The sequence below is a fragment of the Accipiter gentilis genome, chromosome Z, assembly GCF_929443795.1.
Source record: "Accipiter gentilis chromosome Z, bAccGen1.1, whole genome shotgun sequence".
NCBI classification, from domain to species: Eukaryota; Metazoa; Chordata; class Aves; order Accipitriformes; family Accipitridae; genus Astur; species Astur gentilis.
In genome coordinates, this window is record NC_064919.1 from 12,465,355 (window position 1) to 12,485,690 (window position 20,336).

General features: G+C 43.8%; 1 protein-coding gene across 9 annotated transcripts in view; it reads left to right on the top strand.

The window, feature by feature from the left end:
- Positions 1 to 15,632, top strand: part of SUSD1 (sushi domain containing 1) — a 69,409-nt gene extending 53,777 nt beyond the window's left edge. For 4 of the 9 annotated variants that reach the window (XM_049796137.1, XM_049796136.1, XM_049796130.1 and 1 more), the window contains one exon: positions 1,417 to 2,548. In XM_049796137.1, coding sequence (XP_049652094.1) covers positions 1,417 to 1,555 — 139 coding nt within the window. In that variant the 3' untranslated portion in view covers positions 1,556 to 2,548. Of the gene's footprint in view, positions 1 to 76; positions 2,549 to 15,583 lie in introns of those variants that run through there. The other 5 variants (XR_007505141.1, XM_049796132.1, XM_049796134.1 and 2 more) reach the window with 5 other exon arrangements.
- The last annotated feature ends 4,704 nt before the right edge of the window (positions 15,633 to 20,336 follow it).

Genomic DNA, 20,336 nt, shown 5'->3' on the forward strand with positions numbered 1-20,336 from the left:
TGATAATTCAATAATTATGTTTTAGGCCCTTGATCCCATGTACAGAAAAATTCTTGAATCCATTCTTCTGTTTTAGAGTACATCAGACAGAATCCTTGGCAGAAATTAAAGCTGTCCCATCCCAGTAGGAGGAAGAGAAGGGAAAACGCAGTTGTCGGTTGTGATAAGACCCTTCACAGTGCTCAGAACAAGTAGCTGTAATGTTCTTAAATACTCTTTTAGTTTTAAATGAGCATCAATTTAATGCATTTCTGAGGGAGAATGCAATTTGAAAAAACATGTGAAGTCAGCCTTCTGCCCTGTCCAGTTGTAAAGCCACGGTCCTGTTTTAGGCACTGTACTCCAAGAAGGATGTGGCCCATCAGGAGAATGAGACAGAGGAACTTGACAAGAGAGACATGAGATCTATCTGATCCAGCTGTGAGTAGGGTAATCTACTAGTAGGTTGCTTAGCCTGGCAGACAAGAGACTGCCAAGAAACATCATGATACACAAATACACAAACAGCCATTAGAGAAGAACCAACTTCCCTGTGTCCATAGTGCCCACGGTGCATGTACCACTCATGGGCAGTATACTCATGTACTTCTGAATGGTAGGAAGGGGATGTGTGGGAACAGAACACTGTGAGTGCTGTGGAACCATGGCTTCTGAGTGGTCTGCAAGAGCAGGTTAAACAAATATTTGTCAGGAATGACACAGCTACAGCTGATCTTGCCATGGTATCAGGTGAATGGTCTTGGATTATTTCTTGGGTTCCCTGTAAGCTTTTCTGTTCGGCAGCTTCTGTCACAAAGAACCACTGTATTCAAGTGCTCACCAGCTTGCCACATGTCTGCTGCCTCAGGGATTATATTACTGCAGTGGGACAGATTGTGAATTCCCACTAACATGGTTGCTGACAGCAGTTTTAACTGTTCCTCAGCGAGTAAAAGTCCGACACTGGATTCACAAAACACACAGCCTGACTGCTGATGTCCTTAGATATTGTGGGGTTTTTTTTCATTTAAAAAATGCATTAGCCTGTAGTTGTTATTAAGGTGCCTTGTCACACATTCACCTTGCTTCATTCCTCTTAATCCTTTGCTTCCTTTTTTATGTGATGCCCATTCAGGTGCATAAGGACAGTGCCAAAACTTCAGCTTTCTGAAGATCTGCATTGGGCATGAGTGTTGTTGGTGCCAAGGTAAACGTAGGTCAGGTAGTCATCGGACCCTATGGGAATGCTTCCTACCCATCTCACACTGGCTGTAATGTTCAGAATTTATACCAGCACCTTAGGTCTTCAAAACACTTCAGAAACTCTGTCATTTTTCCCATGAATATGAGTGATGCAAGTTCTCTGTCAGGCCCATACTTGAGTCTTGAATGGTTTTCAAGTATTTTTTTTTAACTCGATTTTTTCTGTTTCCCCAGCTCTTCTCTCCACAGCACAGTGCACTCCCCGCCTGCTGCTTTAGCCTGCGAGGCTGTACATTTATCTGCTCCAGTGGATGTGGCACAAACAGGGATTACATCATCAATCCTAGAGACTGAAAATGTCTCTCTTCTCTGATGTGTTACCCCCTAAAGTCAGCATAGAGAAAGTGCACTCTTCTTACCAAAGCCAGCATCTGTCGGGTATGGACATACATGCACAGCATGTATGTACTATAGCATGGGCAGTTGAAACGTGTTTGTTACTGGAAGTGCGATGCTTATTGTCTCCCCTTGTTTCCAGATGGTGGTATATGTAAAGGAGAACCTTCCCTCACAAACAGGTTTGTGTCAGAGACATTAGCATGTGTCCCATGTGTTGGCCACAGGCTTTCAGCTATTCCAGCCACATGAATGCCTGATAATGAGTGTCTGCATTGTACTTTATTGCATGAATAATCCCTGGATGCAGTTGCGACTGCCTGAGGATCAACTGCTATTTTGGATACCTTAGGACACAAACTGGCCCATTATGAGAGAAAATATAGATCAACCCTTATATCAGATAAAATGCCTATTGTATTTCCAAGTATAAAGGTAGAAGACTTTCATTGGTCACTTATGGGTAATGGTACTTCAATAACAAGTACAGAGTTGTTAGCCATAAAATTGTCACATTTAAATAGTGTCAGCAACAGAGGTGTTCCAGAGGTACTGCAGTCATTGCTCATAGCAATTAGCAATAATTGCAAATAATATACCAATCTATAAAACTGCAGTTTGCCAAAAAGCTGAGTAGCTTTAATGGCATGTGAAACTAATTCAAATAAGGAGCTACCTGTGTTCAGTGCAGTTTTGTTAATCTCTGATCTATAATTACAGCTGAGGAAAGCCATTAAATCATTATCTGATTAATGAGCTGGTGTGTACCATCTGGTTAGAGTTACTTAATAAAGTACAGTTAACCAATTTCCTATGGCATACACCCAGTTAATATTTTTTCCTTCTGTAAGAAAGAATCAAGTGCTTGTGATTACTTCCATTCCTGTTCAGAAGTTGCTTTGAGATATATTAGCAAAATCATTCTGTTAACTGGTGAAATAAAGAAGCAAGAATTTTGGTTTTTACTCAAGTTTTGTCATTTTTTTCCAAGTTATATTTTGTGTTTTACCACTTTGAATATATGATACTTGGTTTTGGAATTCTAAATGTTTCTGATTCCTACTGGCTTTATAATTTTAGATGTTCTGTCTCTCTAGGTAGTGTAATTCTTTTTTTGGTGTTTAAAAAGGATATTTCAAAGTGTAACAGCAGACTTCATAGTTGGTAGCAAGGAGGAATTACAATCAAAGTTACATGAGAGAGCTTTTAACTGCATCTAACTGGGCATACTTTTTTCAGATCTAGGCAGATAAAATTTCTGTTATCCAGCATTTCCACTGCTTACTAAATCTGCCCTTCAAGTTAGTAAGTTTTCAGCAGTTAGTAGCTGAGTAAGAACACCTTTGTCTACATTAGTGATTAAGAGTTGATAACATTTTGCTTTACTGATTGAGAAAGAATGACTTAACTGTTCATACTGGACTACTGTTACGTATTTTTCACTTGTGGAATTGATTTTCACACATTCTGCTGATAATTCACTTTCTCAATGGAATAGGTTGCCAAGGTTTGACATAGCGGTACAAACTGCACCACTTTATTCTGGTTCATTTTCCTGCTGCTCTGGTCCTGTGAAAGAGTTCATAAGCAGCTGTTCCTGAATAAGGGAGAGCTGGAGAGGCAGGAAATGATTTAGAGAGACAGACATGCCATCCTCTGTGAAAGAAAACTTCTTTTACCTTTTACGGAGACCAGCAGTGTTCCAGTACATTATGCAGTACCAGCAACATAAAGTCTATCTTGTCAGTGGGTATAGTTGGAAAGTTGGAGCTCTTCATGTGCACTTCAACAAGTAATTTCTTTTCTGTTTGCCTCTTGTTTACCTAGCTTGTCTTTTCATAATGTAAAGTTTTCAGAGCAAGGCACAGCAGAGCGGTGCAGCATTTTAATACCCAGGAATGGACCAGTAAGGGAGAAGCGATGAGGCAGGACTCCCTGCCATCTTAAGTTCTCCAAAACAGCTACAGTCCTGCAAGTTCCCCTCTTTCCCTCTGCTTTTTTTGTCACTCTTGTCAGACCTACCTCTGGCTGTAAGCCTGTCTTTGTCTGTCATGTATGTATCTTCCATCTCCATCTGTTTCAGTTTAATGTGGGAAGCACAGAGAAATAATTTAGCCTTGCCCTCCTCAGATAATTGTGCATATGTTAATAGTTCATTTGTTAGAGCCTCTCTCTTTCTGAAATATTGCTCTATTGCTCCCAAGCTTTACAATTATATTTTTAAAATTATTTTTAGGGCAAATCAAAAAGTTTAAACAGTAGGAAATTAAGAAGTAGCTGGAATAGAAGAATGTTCTTAAAAGTTCTAGTGAGAACAACTATTACAGGACTGGACAAAAAGAACAACATGAAATTATAGTGGCTGTACTTACTTTTGTCTGTTACAGAAACAAGTTTGTATAATGAAATTAATCTGGTTTAAGAGTACTGCTAATGAGTGCCAGTTCTCTGACATTTTATTGGAAGAAATATGCCATTATGCTAAAAAGAGTTTCACTGAAAATACGAACTTCTAGACTTCAGATCAGATAACTGATTTACAAAGATAATTCTTAGGAGAAGCTAGTCCTAGCAGGTGCCACTTTGAATGGGGCTTCGGATTTAGAAGTGTGTGTCTGTAGGGGTACTTTTGTTACTCAGGTGTATGATCCTTACACTCAAGTTCATGGAGTGGTCTAGCGGCTCTGTATTTTAGATGTAGCATCCTGCCACACTAATTCAACGCTGACATAATCACACCCTCATGGTTCAAGAAATTCTAGAGACATTTCTAATGACCCTTCACTGCTGTTCCTTCAGTTAACACTGAAATTCTCCTTTTTCTTCCAATGTTTTTTGCTCTGCATCCTTGGATATGTGTTCCACACCCAGGCCAAGTAAGGTAAAGCCAACTGAAGCTGCTCTGCTTTTACTGCTGATCTATACCCATTCATGGTGCTATATTGAGATGTGCTATATTGAGAAACTGGTTTAGATACATACCAATGTCTGTATTATCTCTGAAGTGTTCTCATCTGTAGAGGAAAAGGGAAAGCTTTAGCCCTGGATAAACAATTCTGTGTAAGCTTAAGTTAAAGTATTTTTTCTCTTTTATTCTGTAATAGTGAGATAACATGCAGGTTACCATAAAAATCCAACATTTATGCACATAATTGTGATGGTGTGTCAAATGAAAAACCTTTTATTGTAAAATACACTTTCTACTGCATGTCACTGATGGGTCCTTGAAATCATTTGGTGAGATTTCTTTGTTCTGGGCATGATAGAGACAGCCAGAAGCCATCCAGGCTTGTTTGTTTGTTTCAGCCTCAATCAATTGTACGTAGAGGGCCAGATATGTGGGCCAGTATGCTCCTTGTTTCTATGTGTGGTCTCAGATTTAACTGTTCTCAGTCACCCCTCTTTCCCAGGTCTGGCACTGTTTTGCAGTGCCATTTCATACTGAGCAGAATTCAGCCAAGAGTCCAGTGTGAGCTGGCAGATCCATGATCTGTAGCTCAGATGGAAGTATTTCTGTTCCTAGTGACAGCATTGCTAGGAAGTTAGGAAAGTCTCTGAAAAATCTAACTGTTGCATTGCTTTCAAGGACAGAGCTGGTGTCTTTGGATGACATTCTGAGGAGACTCTGAATTTAGTTGGTGAGCTCAGTGCTGAGCTCTCTGTAGTGGAAAGGAAAAAGCGTCAGCGTTGCAAAAGCACCTCCGCAACTGCAGTTGCTGGCAGCGGGAGAAATGACTGTGTGGACAGCACAGACACTTGTTCCTTTTGGCTCTGAGAGAGGTGAGGTCTGACGAGGCAGAGGGCGATGACATTATTTGTGGTACGGCTATTACAGAACTATTTCCATTTTGAGATTAACAAAAATGGCACCTTTATGGTCACAAAAAAGGGGGACTTGCTCTGAAGTTCTGTTTTTTCCTCCTCCCCAGCTTCCCCAAATCTTTGTGTGTATTTTTTCCAGAAATACTGGTTTTGTTCCTGCAGTCTCACAGCTGAATAAGGAAGAGTGACCTTTTATTGGTGTTTTCCCACCTTGAGGCAGGTCAATTGATCTATTTCAGTTGCAGATCATATTCTATATTCCCTCATCTGCTTGTTGGATCACCATGTTGTGAAAAACTGTATACATATATATTTATAGTATATATGTGTGTATATATATATATATATGTAGTTTGTTCTGTTTCTTCCATTTCACTTAAGATGTAACTGAAGATGTAGTCAGAATTTCACAGCAAGGATGGGAAAGTTCTGTTTCTGCCCCAAGGAGTGTAAAAAGTATAATAGACTGGGGAGCAACAGAGAAAGGATTCTAGAAATAAAGTCAGTTCTTAATAGAAGGTAATTTCCAAAGGCCCAAATTTTAGTGAGCAGCTTTTAGCCTGGAGTGTTTTAGCTTGACTTTGATGGCAGTTCATATAAAAGTCTCTCCTGCAGCTATCCTGGAAGAAGTGAAAAGGAAGCGAAATTGATTGGAGTAGTCTGGTGAAGAAGTTTCAAGTTAATGGGCACAAATCAGCCATGCCAATACATTGAATAAAGCCTAACATAACCAGAACGTTAGGGTTGGAATAAGCCAGTTCTCAGCTTTCCCTTTTAGCTGTGTAAAATTACCTACTAAGTTTGGCTCTTGGCTAGTGAAAATGTTAGGAAGTTCCACTTTGTTTTGCATTTCTGTGAATTCTGACCCGTTCTAGAAATTTTATTTCCATGTGTACAGTTGGCCAGTCCTTTTCTATAACCTGGAGTATTCATTGAGGCACACAAAAACAGAGCCAGGTGAATGTGGAATGTCAAATGAGTAGCAATTGTAAATATCTGCTGAGAGGTGGGGAAATAGTGTTTCAACAGCAGTTCTGCATTTTTGCAGTATACCAGTCTCTTACTGGCAGATGAATAAAATTATAATTACGTGATTTTGCAGCATGTTTCAGAATAGTGATTTGAGTGTTTTGTGGCTAAATAAAATCTGGCTCCTTCCAGTTCTGTTAAATACTACCTTACTCCCTTTATTCTTCTTGGCTTTAATCTGCCAGATGTTCATTTTTATTACAATGAAACAGGCTCAAAATCGGGTGTACATCCAGATATTCTGAGGAGTTCAACTTTCTGCCCCAAGATATTCATGAAATTCCCTTGAAATTAGGGAATTATGCAGGTTCGCACCCCATGCCGCTTAACATTGTTCTTTCTAAATTTAGTGCAGTGGTATATCTTTACATTGGTTTAGAATCTGCTCTTTTGTTTTAACTCGAGAGAAAGAGGAGAACAGAGAGATAAATACATTGTGCATTTTCGCAAGGAGATTGAAAGCAGTAGCTCTGAGGATGTTTCGTAGTATGGCCACAGCAGTATCCAAAGACTCTTCAGCAGTACTGTTATTTAAGCACTGTTTGTCTACACAGGACGTCAGTGTGAAGCAAGGTAGATGGGAATTTCCAGCTGCACATTGCCTTTGTGGCAATTCTCTTTCTTGATGGAAGATGCAATTTCATCCTATTTATTTTTTGCTTCTTAAAAGATTTTTCTGTTGGTCAGTCTGACAGCATTTGAGATTAAATAGGATTGTTTGAGTTAGTTTAGGTTCCTGTTGATCTGTTCTGCTTTCTGCTGGGACTCCTGGGAGTTTGTTTTTTCATCCCACATCCTGATAATTACTACAGCAGGACTGATTCATATTTTTCAAACAGACCAGACTGTTTGAACGCATTTTCATATATTGGGTTTGGGTGTTTTGCAATGAAAAGCCATGCCATCTTTGACAAGGTATAGCAAGTATTTTGTATCCAATAACATGACTTAATGCAAGCACCAGTTCTGGCTTTGCCCAAGTTCACCCTCCAAAACAAAAGGCAGAGTTCATGCATTGGAAAGGGATTGCATTTAGAGCGACAAAGTAAGGCTTAAATGACAGTGATTTTGTAATCACAGCAGTGATGAACCCAGAATACTTCATAGAGTATCAGCAAGCAAGAATACTACCTTAATAGTATGTCACTCTGTTTTGCATCTATCCATAAACATGTCCCAGCAGATGATAGTAAATCAGTATGATAGTGAAATACATTTTCCTCCAGGCTTTTCATCTGGTACCTGGAACTTCCCTTCTCAGGTGTTTTCCACATAAGTCTGCCTTGGGTATTGAATAATTGCTTCCTGTATTCAGTCACATCCTAAAATGCTCTTTCTGTATGGGTAAAGTCTCTGCAGTCAGGATATGCTTCTCTGTAGGAATAATGGCCTGGTGAAAATTGTTTGAAGTACTTTGGTACAGTGGTAGAAACTGCAATACCTAAAAGAGACATTATTTCACAACACTGGCCCCTTGCTCTCTGGATATCATGTGCTTTTTCTTTCTTTCTTTTTTAAGATTTCCAGTCCCTTTTGAAAATCTTAGGTGTGCAGTCTCTAAGATCCTGGAGCACTTCACCTGAACTTCACTTCTATATCCCTTTCCATTGTTAAGGTATGCTTTACTGTGAGTGGCATATAAGTCGAGATTTAGAATCATAGGACAGCTTAGGTTGGAAGGAACCCGTAAGAATCATTGAGTCCAACTCCCGGCTCCTTGCAGGACTACCTAAAATTAAGCCATATGACTAAAAGCAGATGTCCAGGTGCTCCTTGAACTCTGACAGGCTTGATGCCTTCCCTGGGGAGCCTGTTCCAATGACTGACCACCCTCTCAGTGAAGAATCTTTTCCTAATGTCCAACTGAACTTCCCCTGATGCAGCTTCATTCCATTTCCTTGTGTCCTATTGCTAGTAACCAGAGAGACATCAGCACCTGCCCCTCCACTGCCCCTTGCTGCCCTCATTTGTGTGCATGGGATCAGTTTGTCCAAGTTCACTTGTGTTAGTTGAATGTTCCTTCTGCCTTACTTACTGTAACTGTTTCACAGTTTTACTGTTTTCTAAAGAAACAAGCCTGTTACAAAATCTCTCTTAATACCCCATAATGTCTTTGCCCATAGGCACATTCAAGAGTAACAGTTGTGTTGTGAGTTTGGTGAAAGCAGGCAGTTGAGAAGGACTAGAATCCAGCCTCTCTTCTTGTCAGGCACCAGAGAATCCACTGCACAAGTAAGTTATGTTACAAATGCTCTGTCCATGCTTTAGGAAACATGCAATACAAGAATAATCCATTGCACAGTCAATTCTCTTAGTCTCTTGCATGCAAACAGCAATGCAAATCTTGAGCTGCTTAGTATGTGATTAGTCTCCTGTGCCTGCTAAGAGCTGAGCTCATTTAACAGCAACGCTCAAGTTGTGTTAGAAATTCAAATCAATCACAAGATATAAATCCAAGGAAAAGCAGGCTTGGTTGAGCCTAGTGTTCACAGATCTGCTTGGTATCTAAACTTTTTCAGTATGCCTGCAGGCTGTTCTCTGCAGACAGATTTAAACAATTATAGAGCAATGGTTTTTTTCAATACTCATTTGCAGTCTGTTAATTCTTAAAACCTGTTAGGAGCATCAGAAAATCAGTGCAGCTGAAGGCAGCTGTCATAGAGAATCAGGGAAGTGTTTTTCACTAGAAAAGAGCAGTGACATTCTCTGAACTCAACTCTCTGAATTGAAGACACACACACACAAAAAAAAATCAATGCAAGTGCAAACTTCCCTTAAGTAGCTTTTATCTGATAGCTGCTGGTCCAGAATGATGACATGTAAACAGGAGATTAGAGGCAGACTCAGGCTTCCTCAAGGAACATATTTTCCCAGTGCTCTGGTGTTCTGCAAAAGATGGACACAGCACAAACAATAGCCAGGGAACATGCAGTGCATAGAAGAAGGATTACAAGGCAAATCTTGGTGTTCATATGAATAGAAGAAGCAGATAGGTTTATGCAGGTATGCTGTAATGAACTGAGCAGTGTAGAAGATTTTAAATATGAAGCAAGATGATTATTAGATTAAGTTAACAAAAGCCTTTGAGTCTCAGACTTCTACAGTGAGCTTTTAAGGGTGACTTCTAAAACCATTCTCTTCACACCGCATTCTTGCTCTTACACATTTATGTTCTTTCCAGGAAATGTGCTGAGTCTGCAGGTACCTACATCTTTAAGGCTCCGTATTAGAGGCTGCTGATCACAGGTCCTTGTGTGTGTTATCTGCAATTTATTATTGTTTTTGCAGCTTATAGTTTATATGCTGATTTTGCTGTTGCCTGGCCCTAGCAAAAATTTCCAGCGTTTTAATGAGAAATTAGTAACCTGGGAGAATTCTCCACTTCAGTCTTAACCTTTCTCACAGCTGTAGAAATCTGGCTACCAGCTGCTGGGAAATCACAGGCTACAGATGCAAGTCTTGAAACTGCAGAAACAGCAGGTTTCTTTTCAGCCATCCCCGAGTGGAAATCACTATAATCAGTCCTTGTTTTTCCAAGCAAACAAGCAGCTTTCAAAACCAATATAAATCTTTCTCTTCCTGCCTTTGACATCCTTAAATAAACGTACCATTCTTTGAGTTTCACTTTGTTACCTTTTTATCTTGTATTCATTTTCTCCTACATTATCAGTTACATTTGCTTCCCTTTGTCTTTTTCCCAATGGACTCAACATCCTGTGGGAGCATATGATCACATTTTTTCCCTCTTTGTAGCGAGTGGGAGTGATGGGTCGTTTCTGTTGGGGAAAAAAAAAAATTATCAGTTAAACTCCTAGGAAATACACTGTATCTCAAAGGTACAGCCTGAGGTAGAGATGAGGATTTCAAATGTGCTTGCTGTAACATTTGCTCTTTTGCACTGCTCCTCTCAGATTCAAAATCAAGGCAGAAAAGGTGAATGGATACACTTTAAATTTGGAACTTTCTGTCCAGCAGCAGGAAAACCAGAGAGGGAGAAAAAACTGCCTGTTAATATAATTTCAATCATTCTCTTGCAATCTGACATCAACAAAACTTTGCTTATTCTTCATGATAAATGATTGATCTAAGAAAAAATCCTAGGGAGAGTTCATATTTTAAAAGTACAGTGAAGAGGCAAACTGTCCCAGGCTGCTTGGGAACACCATCCCAAAAGCAATTGCTTCCTTTGTGGTTGGAATTTTGCAAAGGAATTGCTTCCTCTGCTGCCAGTCATTGGATCTGCCTTTATCATGGTTCTCTGCAGACTGTTAGGATGCTTGCCATCCCATTTAAGAATGTATTTTTTGGAATCATGGGATCCACTGCTTATCTAGCCTTTGCATTTCTCCATGGCACTCTAAACAGACTGTCTATGACTCAAGACCAGTACTCATGGCTGTTGATCTTTCTAGTGTGTTTGGCAGTAAAAGTTGTCAGATACTTGCTTTTGAGATAATCTTTACCAATAGATTTTTAATCAACAGATCAGCAAATGAAATGTGGAGCAAATGGCAGAACCACCCTGTTCACTCCAATTTCAGGCTGCCATAGGCTGCTTTGCAGACTGCAGCTTCTGTGTGAGTAGGGAAGCATTACCACAGTTAGAATTAGAGATCCAACTGATTAAAGAGGAAGTTGCCTGATACCAATTAGAGTTCTTCTGAGTAGATGTTGAGCTTTTTAAAAAAACAGAGTTCATGTCAAGACTGGGTATTTCTATCTAAACAGATCTCCTTCTGAGAGAAGACTGAAGGTCTGCTGTTATTTTGAAGCTGCAGTTTCTAAAAGTGCTGTGACTGGCTCAGGGAGAGTCTTTGTCTCCTAACTTCTTTAGATTTATTTTTGAAAGTCTGTAACCTTCCCTCCTCACTTCCCTTGAAAAAAAATCAGGAAACTTGATTAAGAAGGAAAAGAATAAGGTAGACAAGATCTTAAGATGTTGCTGAAGTAAATTAGGATTTGCAGCAAGGCAGTGCTGGTAAGTTCCCCTCAGCCATGACATGGTCTTTGCAGTTTCTGATGCTTTAAATTGGATACCAGCTAAACTCACATTACCCTGGTTTCCATAACTCCAAAAGGGTAGTGGAAAGCGGAACAGGGCAGTACTTGCTGTGGGACTTCAGTGGAGTTACCTGGTCTCACTGATACTCTTGTCTGCTAGCGTGTGGTACAAGCTAACGGATACAGAGACTAGAAATGTCAGAAGCATCTCCTAGCAGGGCCTTAGGCTTTGAGCATACGGTTGTGATCTGAATACTGTGGCTACTGCATGACAAATGTCTGAAACTCCTTTGGGCCCAAGGAGGAGTAAGGACAATAAATGCAGCCAAATTTAGTGAAACTTAATTTTTCCTTTCTCCTGCTTTTTGAGAAACACCTCATAGACAAGTGCAAAACAGTGCTAAGCTGTGGTTGACAGGCATCTTTTTGGTCCACAGTGAAGTGACTGGTGGAAAATATAGACATTTTCTAGGGGAAGGGGCAATTACTGGTGAAGGGAGCGTTGGAGAGAGGCCAGGGAAAAGAAACTGTATCACAAGAAGATGACTAAGGAGGGGAGTGACTTGCACAAGAGATAAAGGAAAAGAAAGAATCTGGGAACAGATGAATGCACCACTTCGGCTTTTTGTGCTTTTTTTTTTTGTAATATCCACCTTTGTTGTGGTTCGTCACAGCCAGATGTGTTTAGTTGTCAATTTGAGGGGGTAGCCAGACAGGTCATCTGCAAGCCAGCAGCATGTGTGGAGCAATTGTAGCATCGTGGTCACTCCGAGTGTGCTGGTGAGGGGAGCAGGAGAAAATGTATTTTCCCAGCAAAGTGTTTACCTACAAAAAAATGATGCAGTGGGAGGAGTGGGGACAGCTGAAGCAGCCTTTGGGTTAGAGGTCGGATCATGGTTTTGCATGAAAACATTGGGATTTTTTTTTTCCTCCCAGAAATTGGGAAGTTTACCCCTGACTTACATTTTGTAAAGCTCATGGGGAAGCAGGCACCAGCAGACACCTTTCTAGCCTAGTTGTTTGGGTATCCATCAAAAGGCAGATCTTCTCTTTGTCCCATTGAGAACAGGCGCTTCAACTTGAATCTTTCCCCTTGCAGAAGGCCCTGAATCCTATACACTTCCATAGCAACTGTAGAAAGTACACCCCCATCCACCTAGAAGATCGTGTTCCAGTGCTTTCTGTGCCAAGCTCCCTGCAGTCCCTTTAAGGAAACAAGTCTTTCTGCTGCTTTGGGTTTTGTTTCTTTGTTTTCTTTTTTTCAAACAAGTAGTATGTTTGTACCATTTTTATACCCAAGCTCACAGCCAGTGCTTGTGCCCCAGCAATCTGCAGGTATAAACAGAGCTGTGAGCTGAACTTGGGCAGGCATTGCACACCAGCTGTGGGGTCGAGTCTGTGCTATGTAGCATGGGAAGACCAGCTTCAGCCTCTGACGCTCATGGGACCTGTATCTTGTTGTGTTCCCCTGTGGAACTCCACCATCCCTCATCCATTTTGTGTTTGGCACTGTAGGCCCCGCCCCTTTCACAACTCACATTTTTTAGTAAAATATAGTTTTAAAACATTGTAAATTGAAATAAAGTATCTCTTTTGTTTCAGGTTGTTTTGTTTTGTTTTGTTTGAGAGATGCCAGTGAATCGAAAAAATAGCTCCTGCTTTGGCACTGCTGACCTGTAGCAGCCTTGCTCACACTACGTAGGGTCTCTGTGAGACTGTGACTTCGATTCATCCAAGTGCTGACATAAGTGAGAAATGTAGATGATTAAAATCTGATACAGCAGGGTTTCGTAGACTCATGTTATTTTTCCCAGCTTTTAAGTGGTTGTTGGTAGTTACATACCCAAGGGCTTCTGCTGGCTTCAGATTTTTTTGTCTAGTGCAATGACAATTTTGTAACAAAAGTATTCTTTTTTCTATGGAGGAACAGAGTTTTATAGAAAGGTTGCTGAAGTAATTAAATAAACAGACATTTTGTCAAGTACTAACTTTATGAAAGTCCAGTGATTTAAAACCACGTTTTCTCACAGTGTTGCCCATGTAAGGGAGCAGCTGGAGAGAGGAAGGTATCCCTCTAGAATGTTATAGTACCCCTTCCACCTCTGTGCTCGCAAGCCCTCAGCCTGAGCTGCTCTGTTGGGCTTTTTATCTGTGAGATACCCTCTAAGGCATTTGGGTACTAGCAGTTCTTCTCGGGAAGGGCAGGCAAATGCACATAAACATCTAACTGAGTGCCTACACCCTTACAAATTAGTTTTCCTGAGGATGGAGATGTCTGGAGCTGTTCTGGATGAACAGGAAAGGCAAGGGCAATAGCTGCTCTTGCTTACTGTGAGCTGTGGTGGTTCTGACGGGAAACAGCACGATGGCATCAGTGGGCCTCTGCTGGAGCCCCACAGGGCTGTGGAGAAGTCTCCTAGCCCACCACCAGTAAAGATGAACATGGCAGTAATTGGAGAGACACTTCTGGACTGGAGTGACACTCCAGTAGTGCTCGCCCTAGAAAGTGGAGCTGGTGAAAAGCTGGACCAAACCAACCAAGAGCACAGGTTTCACCAGCATCGAACTCTCAGATGCAGGGAAGTGCTTGAGGAATATTTGTTTAATGTGTGTTTGTGCTGGCAGATAAGTAATCCTGTATAGTCACAGGCATGGAGAGAATGGGTGTTGCTAGTGTCTGAGTTATGTATATAAATATACATTTGTATGTATATTGATGCTGCATTTCCTTGCCGCTGACAAAAGTTTTTCCCATTACATAAACAGGCTTCTGACTGCATGAAATTAGTTTCAACCCCTAAAGTCATCTAAATTGTAGCAGAAGGGGCAATGTGGCTTTCTAACTCCTCCATCAGTGTTTTTACCAGCACATCACCACACCACTAACAATATAGCTGCAATGCCAAAAGCCCACTGAGAGAGCTGGATGCCTACCTCTGCCACCGCCGAGGTGCATTTGTAGCTGGGAGAGCTCCAGGTTCCAGTGTGCCTCCAGGTCATTGCCAAATGAACTGATCTGATGCCCTTTCATGCAGACTTCTCAGGGAGGTGGGAGATGTTCATGTTTTGTTCTGCCCCTCAGGACTGTCAAGGGGAAACTTTGTGTCTTGACAGAAAATCCCTGAAGGTGCCCCCTGCAAATTCAAAGCCTGCTTCTTGTTTGATACAGCATTTGCTGAGAAACATGAGATCTTTCCACTCTAGTTTGCCATGGCACAGCTTTTCTTTGATCGTCTCTGGAACACTTTGCCATCTTTGCTTTTCTTGATGAAATACTGAAAGTTGCAATGGTATCTACAAACAAGAGAAAGTTTTACAGGAACTGAAAACAACAGTAACTGGTACAGCTACTGCACCCAAGCCAGAAAATTAAAGGTCTAGAAAGTTTTGGCATTACAAGGGAAGAATGACTTATTACTTACTCTCCAGCAGGAGAGGGTCAAGCAAACAAAGAACAGCCCAGAGTGTGCGAGCCAAAGCACATCCATAAAAAGAGCGATTCCCTTCAGCTCTGATGGAATGAGGCCCAAACCACAGAAATGTTTGCTTAGGGGCATTTTTTTTTAAATTCATGTCTTGATTATTGGCCTTCCAGTGTCCCTTTAATATACATACATCTACATGAGAAGGGGTGAATGGTGAATACAACCACAGACCTGTGTCCTGCACTAGCTTTGCATGTAATGTGATTTATATGGCTTCCTTTGCCATGTGTTTGATTGCACAGCACCTGTAGTTTATTTTTAATTGCAACTGGAACTACATTTAATAATGCTTTCTTACTAAAGGAAGGATGGTAGAGTGAATACAGGGAGCTTAGTTGCTGAGATACTTTTAGCTGTTGTCTTACAAGTAACTTCTAAAAAAGGTGAACTAAAGAGGACAGGTATTGTTAAAGCACATAATAGAAAGAGGTACTTGTGAGTCCTGTGCCAGTAGAGCAGTCACTATAGAACTGTTCCATAAGCTTTCAGCTTTTACCTCTTTAGGGTAAGTGTTGTATGCTCACTGTCTTCATTCCCCCTCTGTGCAGTAGGGGTGATTATGAGTGTTCTTCCACAGAGACCCTCACAGGGTTAAGGCATTCCCATGTATGTGGTTTCTTCACAGAGTAAATACTAGCTTGGGAACATTAACATCTTTATTGTTTCAGTGCTGCAGGTCTGGCAACAATACGAACAGGCTGATGAGCCCACTGGCTGCAATGGACAAACTCTAAAATAGGAAGCAGGCTTGAGGTAGGTAGGGTACATGCCGCAAAACTCTGTCAAAAGCAGCACTGCAGATCCTCTGGATTAGGACACGCAGGCTCATCACATAGCACCTGCTTTGCTATTTAGAAACACAGGTCATTGAATTTTCTGCATCCAGCAATGAAAACATTTTTTAGGAAAACGCTGTTAGTAGCCACAAGCTATGTTGTGCAGATATTAAGACTCCTGAAGCATTTCTTCTAAGACACATCCCTGCCCAGGGCCCATGGCCAGAAATTGCATTTTTCCTTGAGAGGCACTGCCCCAGTGAAAGCTTAGGTCCAAAAAAATGCATGCCAGCAAACTCACAGGAGAATCTCACATTTTCTTCACATGGTAAGAATGCCTGGAAATACTTGCAAAGGCCAGTAGAGCCTGATCATCCTATTCAGTCCTGTTGTAAAGTAGCTCTGCTGGAAGAGGGTCAGTTCTTCCACACGACACTTATGTCTCGTACCAGGTCTCCCTGCCTCCCTCCAGCTGCTCCCCCTGATCTCCCAGGGACCAGGCAGGTCTTTATGGTTTGGACCGGCAGAAACAGTTTTCCAACAAACGTGCACACATATTCCAAGCTCTTTAGAAGTCATATGAAGCTGAATTCCCATTCTCCCTTAAAGTGCCCTTAGTTTTATGCCAGCACCAACTTTTCCATAAACTTAAAAATCACTGTCTTTGAGATTTCTTTTCTGCCTGCCTTTTTTTTTATTGAAATTGTTATGATAAGTCTGATTTAATTTGGATCAGGAAATACCACTCCATATCTGAGCATATCTGACAGTTCCGCAGAAAGCCAGACTGCTTAATCCTGAGTGTGGGTGAGAAAGGGTTTTACCTAAAGCCATCAGAAGAGGAGGAGGCTTGGTCCTCTTCAAACTGCATCCAAACTTTCTACTGCATCAAGGCTAAGAGCACACTTGCTGTATCTTCGTCAGTTAGCCCCGCATCACATGGAAGTTGCTAACTCTTTTTCACTGATCTGAAAACAAAACTCAGTATGGGTTTGGTTTGTTTGGGCCTTTTTACTTAATTTATTTAGAGCTCAGCCCACATTCAGTTGTATCTGGCAACAGAACTGGTCATCTCTGGAAATCCCACTCATGTGATTCCCTCTGCTGACTGCGGCCTTTGTTCCTCCTGATCTGTGGCTGAATGTCACACCATCCCGTTCATCACAGGAAAGGTATGAATTCGATGAGGCAGGCAGTAAAAATGGAACGGGAACTAGCGCGCGGCGCTGTGCCACCGGCCAGGCGCAGCTCTTCACGCAGTGGTGTGCTTTGCCTCCTGCAGGTTTGGCTCCCGCGCTGTGAGAGACTGAACTCTGCTTTACAAAGTCCCTTCTCTTAGGGGGAATACTCCGCGGGCCAGGACGCCTTTGAAGTAAAACGGTCCTAGGGAAGGAAGGAAAGACGAAAGCAGGGAGACGTGGTTTAGGGGATCTTGGCTGGGACCTCTCAGTTTTTAACATACCGTCGAGTGACCTGCCACCAGGCCCACAAGTTAGCGTAAATCACAGCCACGCAACAGACGTGGAGCCAGCTCGTGCACCATCGCGTGTTTTCTGTGTCAGAGCAAGGGTGCGAAATGGTACCGACGCAAGCTGCAGACCACATCTGGTCATCAACGAGAAACAAGAAAGGATGCTGGACAGGGAAGAGCTCCGAGAACGGCTTTGCGGGCTCCTTCCTCTGCAAAGCCCCAGGGGCTGCAGTGAGGCTGACAAGGGGTGGAGATTCCTGTGTAATGTCACGGGTAAGACAAACAGGAGGTTCATTTCAGGGCTGCACTGTCTCCCTTGCTCAGACCGCGAGGACCGAGAAGCCTTCTGAAGCAGAAAAATAAGCCACAGCAAAAGCGTCCTGCAGGCACCTCAGTTCCACGCAGCTGCTTTCCATCTGAGCACCCTTCAGCAGCTCCGTTTCACTCTCTGCCCTTTAGCAACTCGGATCGGCTCTGCAAGGACTTTCCTTGGAAATCCTGTCACAGCGATACTGTGCGGTATTTGCCAAAGGTCCTGTTTTCCGGAAAAGCTTGTGTGCCGACAAGCTTTCCACGCGTGGCTCTCGTAAAGCGAAGCAGAATGGAGCCCCTCTGGGTGCGTGGCTACAAGTCAACTGTGTCCCAGGGAAACCCCAGGGCAGCATCAGTGCCCTGCCAAATGGTGTTCTTCTTCAGGAGTTAGTGTGATTCCTAAGTCGCCAGGCCGAGTTAATGGGAGCACCGGCAGGCAGGGATGCCACCGAAAAGAGCATTTACTCAACCACCCAAGGGAAAACCGGTCTAAATAATGGTAAGAGCAACTGCCCCGGGTCTCGCTCCCAATCCGAGGCTAACCCCTGTGCCTGCAACACAGGAACTTTTGATTGACATCTGCGAAAGGGAAGCTGGGCCCACACCTGGATGTTCACGTGGCTGTTCACGCGTCCAGGACACCGGCATACCAGCCGTCCGCCCGAGGTCAGGGTTTGCCACAGGCAGGCAGAGCCAGGGGAGCGCTACGGCTTGGCAGAGGAGTGACCAGGGGAACACCAGCTGCAGCCACCCCGTTGGGCCGGCTTGTTTCGGGGAAAGGGACCGCACAGGGTACGTGGTGCTCTGCACACGGAAGGTGACCCTGCCTGCCTGGTGTGTACCGAGCGGTGCGTATCACTTGGGCTTTATTAACACAGAAGGTCACGGGCTGACGGGCGCTGTCTCCCAGGAGGCTAAAAGTAGCCTAAACTTGCTCAGAGATGGAGCCAGTCAGCATCTCTCAGGAGCAAGCCTTTAAACGTGCATTTTCTGGGAGCCTTTTAGACCCCAGGTCTCCGTGTACTCAGCTACATACTCGGTGGCTGCTAGCAGGCAGCCAGCTAATGAGTTTTCCGGCGAGAGGAAGAGTGGACAGTACTGAATAGGGAGAACATAGGAGCTCATGAGAAAAAATTAGAAGGCAGAGAAGATAAAGGAGCTGCTGAATTGTTCATGTCACAGTAATTACATAAGTCCAGACTTCCTTAGCCGCTGCTTTCAAAAGCGGTGTGACTTGCTGAGCCTTCCCAGCAAGGCTTTCCCCAGGGGGCTGACACCACGCAGCAGCAAGGTCCTGGACCGCAACCAGTCCGGGCAAGGTCACCCAGGACTGCCAAAGAGGGAAACTGAAAACAAGAGCCTCCCTCGAGGGGAAGAGCCCCCCTGGCCGCACAGGGACTTTTTTCGGGCAACTCTCTGATGGGGGAGCCGCGGGCAAGTTTCAAGCGGTGGGCATGTTTAGGGGGCAGCTAGGCGAGATGCGGGGTCCGGGACAGGATCGCGGCCGAGCGCGTGGGTGCCTCGTCTGACCCGAGTCCTGCACCGAGGCTGAGGGCCTGTCTTGCAGCAAGCCTTGAAAGCTCGTGCCTGGCACGTGAAGGAAGATGAGCCAGAGAGAGGTTAGCTGCCACCGTACCACCGCAGACGTGTCACGAATTTGAACAGCTCTCTCTGGAGCCCGCTAGCATCGCTTAGGCTGACAGAGACTCCTCCCCGAAAAGCAAATCCGCCTACCTCTTGCTTTTTCTTGTACGGGCCATTTCTAGGTTGCATTATGGTCCTGCATTGCCCCTGAGGCAGAGGAGCAGGCAGAGCCACGCTCTGAGGTTTCCGAGGGCAGAGCCCCCGGGCTGACCCGGGAGGAAGGGGCTCACAGCACGCCGAGGAAAAGCAGGGCGAGGTCAGAGCCAGCCCGCACCGGCCGTCGACTGCCCCGAGACGATAAGACACACTAACAGATGGCCAGGCAGGAAGAAGTCTTGCTCGTGTTTTTGATACTCGGCTGCAAAACAGAAAAAAAAGGAAAACGCGCAGAGTGCCCTGCCCAGCAGGCGGAAACCCCGGGTCCCTGGCGGAGAGGCACGGGGCAGAGCAGCCCCAGCGCAGGACTAGAAAGCAGGCACGTGCCTAGTTTGTCGTGCCCTTTCCGTTCACTCTACCCCCGATTTTTTAATCCAGCCAGTTTGAGCCATAGCTCCTGGCTCATCTCTACCTGAACACTTCGATGCCTTGTCATCTGCTGTCTTCTCCTCTGGTTCTTCCTCGGGCACCTCTCCCTTGCGTTCTCTAGGAACAAAAGTCTCACATTCAAGAGACCACCTACGAAAGACTTGAGTTTTCATTCCTGCCGTCCTGCAGACGCCGTAAGAGGTGCCAGGGTCTGCCAGCAGAATGGGAGCTGGGTGCCGTTTGCTCAGGGTGGCCGGGTTAGGGGCACGCTTGGTGTTTCCACAAGCGTGGACCTGGTGTGACAGCATCCTAACCTCAGCTAAAGAGGTCTGTGCTGGGATCCTGCAACCAGCCACCACTGCTCCCGTCCCACTTCCCAAGCCCATGTTAGGACCTCGCCTGGCTAGGCAGAGGGATGCAGCACTGTGCTGGAGTTGCAGGGTGAGCACCCAGCCTTGCAATGGCAGCCGCCTCCTACGTCCCCTCCCTGTGCTCCCCGACGGGACGCGGGGCACAGAGGACTAGCAGCTGTACATATGCACCGAGACGAAGGCACCGACACAGTACCCGGCCGGGGGAGAGGGGGAAAATTTGGTCAGGGAACAGTCAGCAAGGTACTTCTTCAACTAAGAGGCATGAGGAAATACACCGCTTTTTTTTTTCTTTTTCTTGCTCCTCTTGCGTGCAACATCC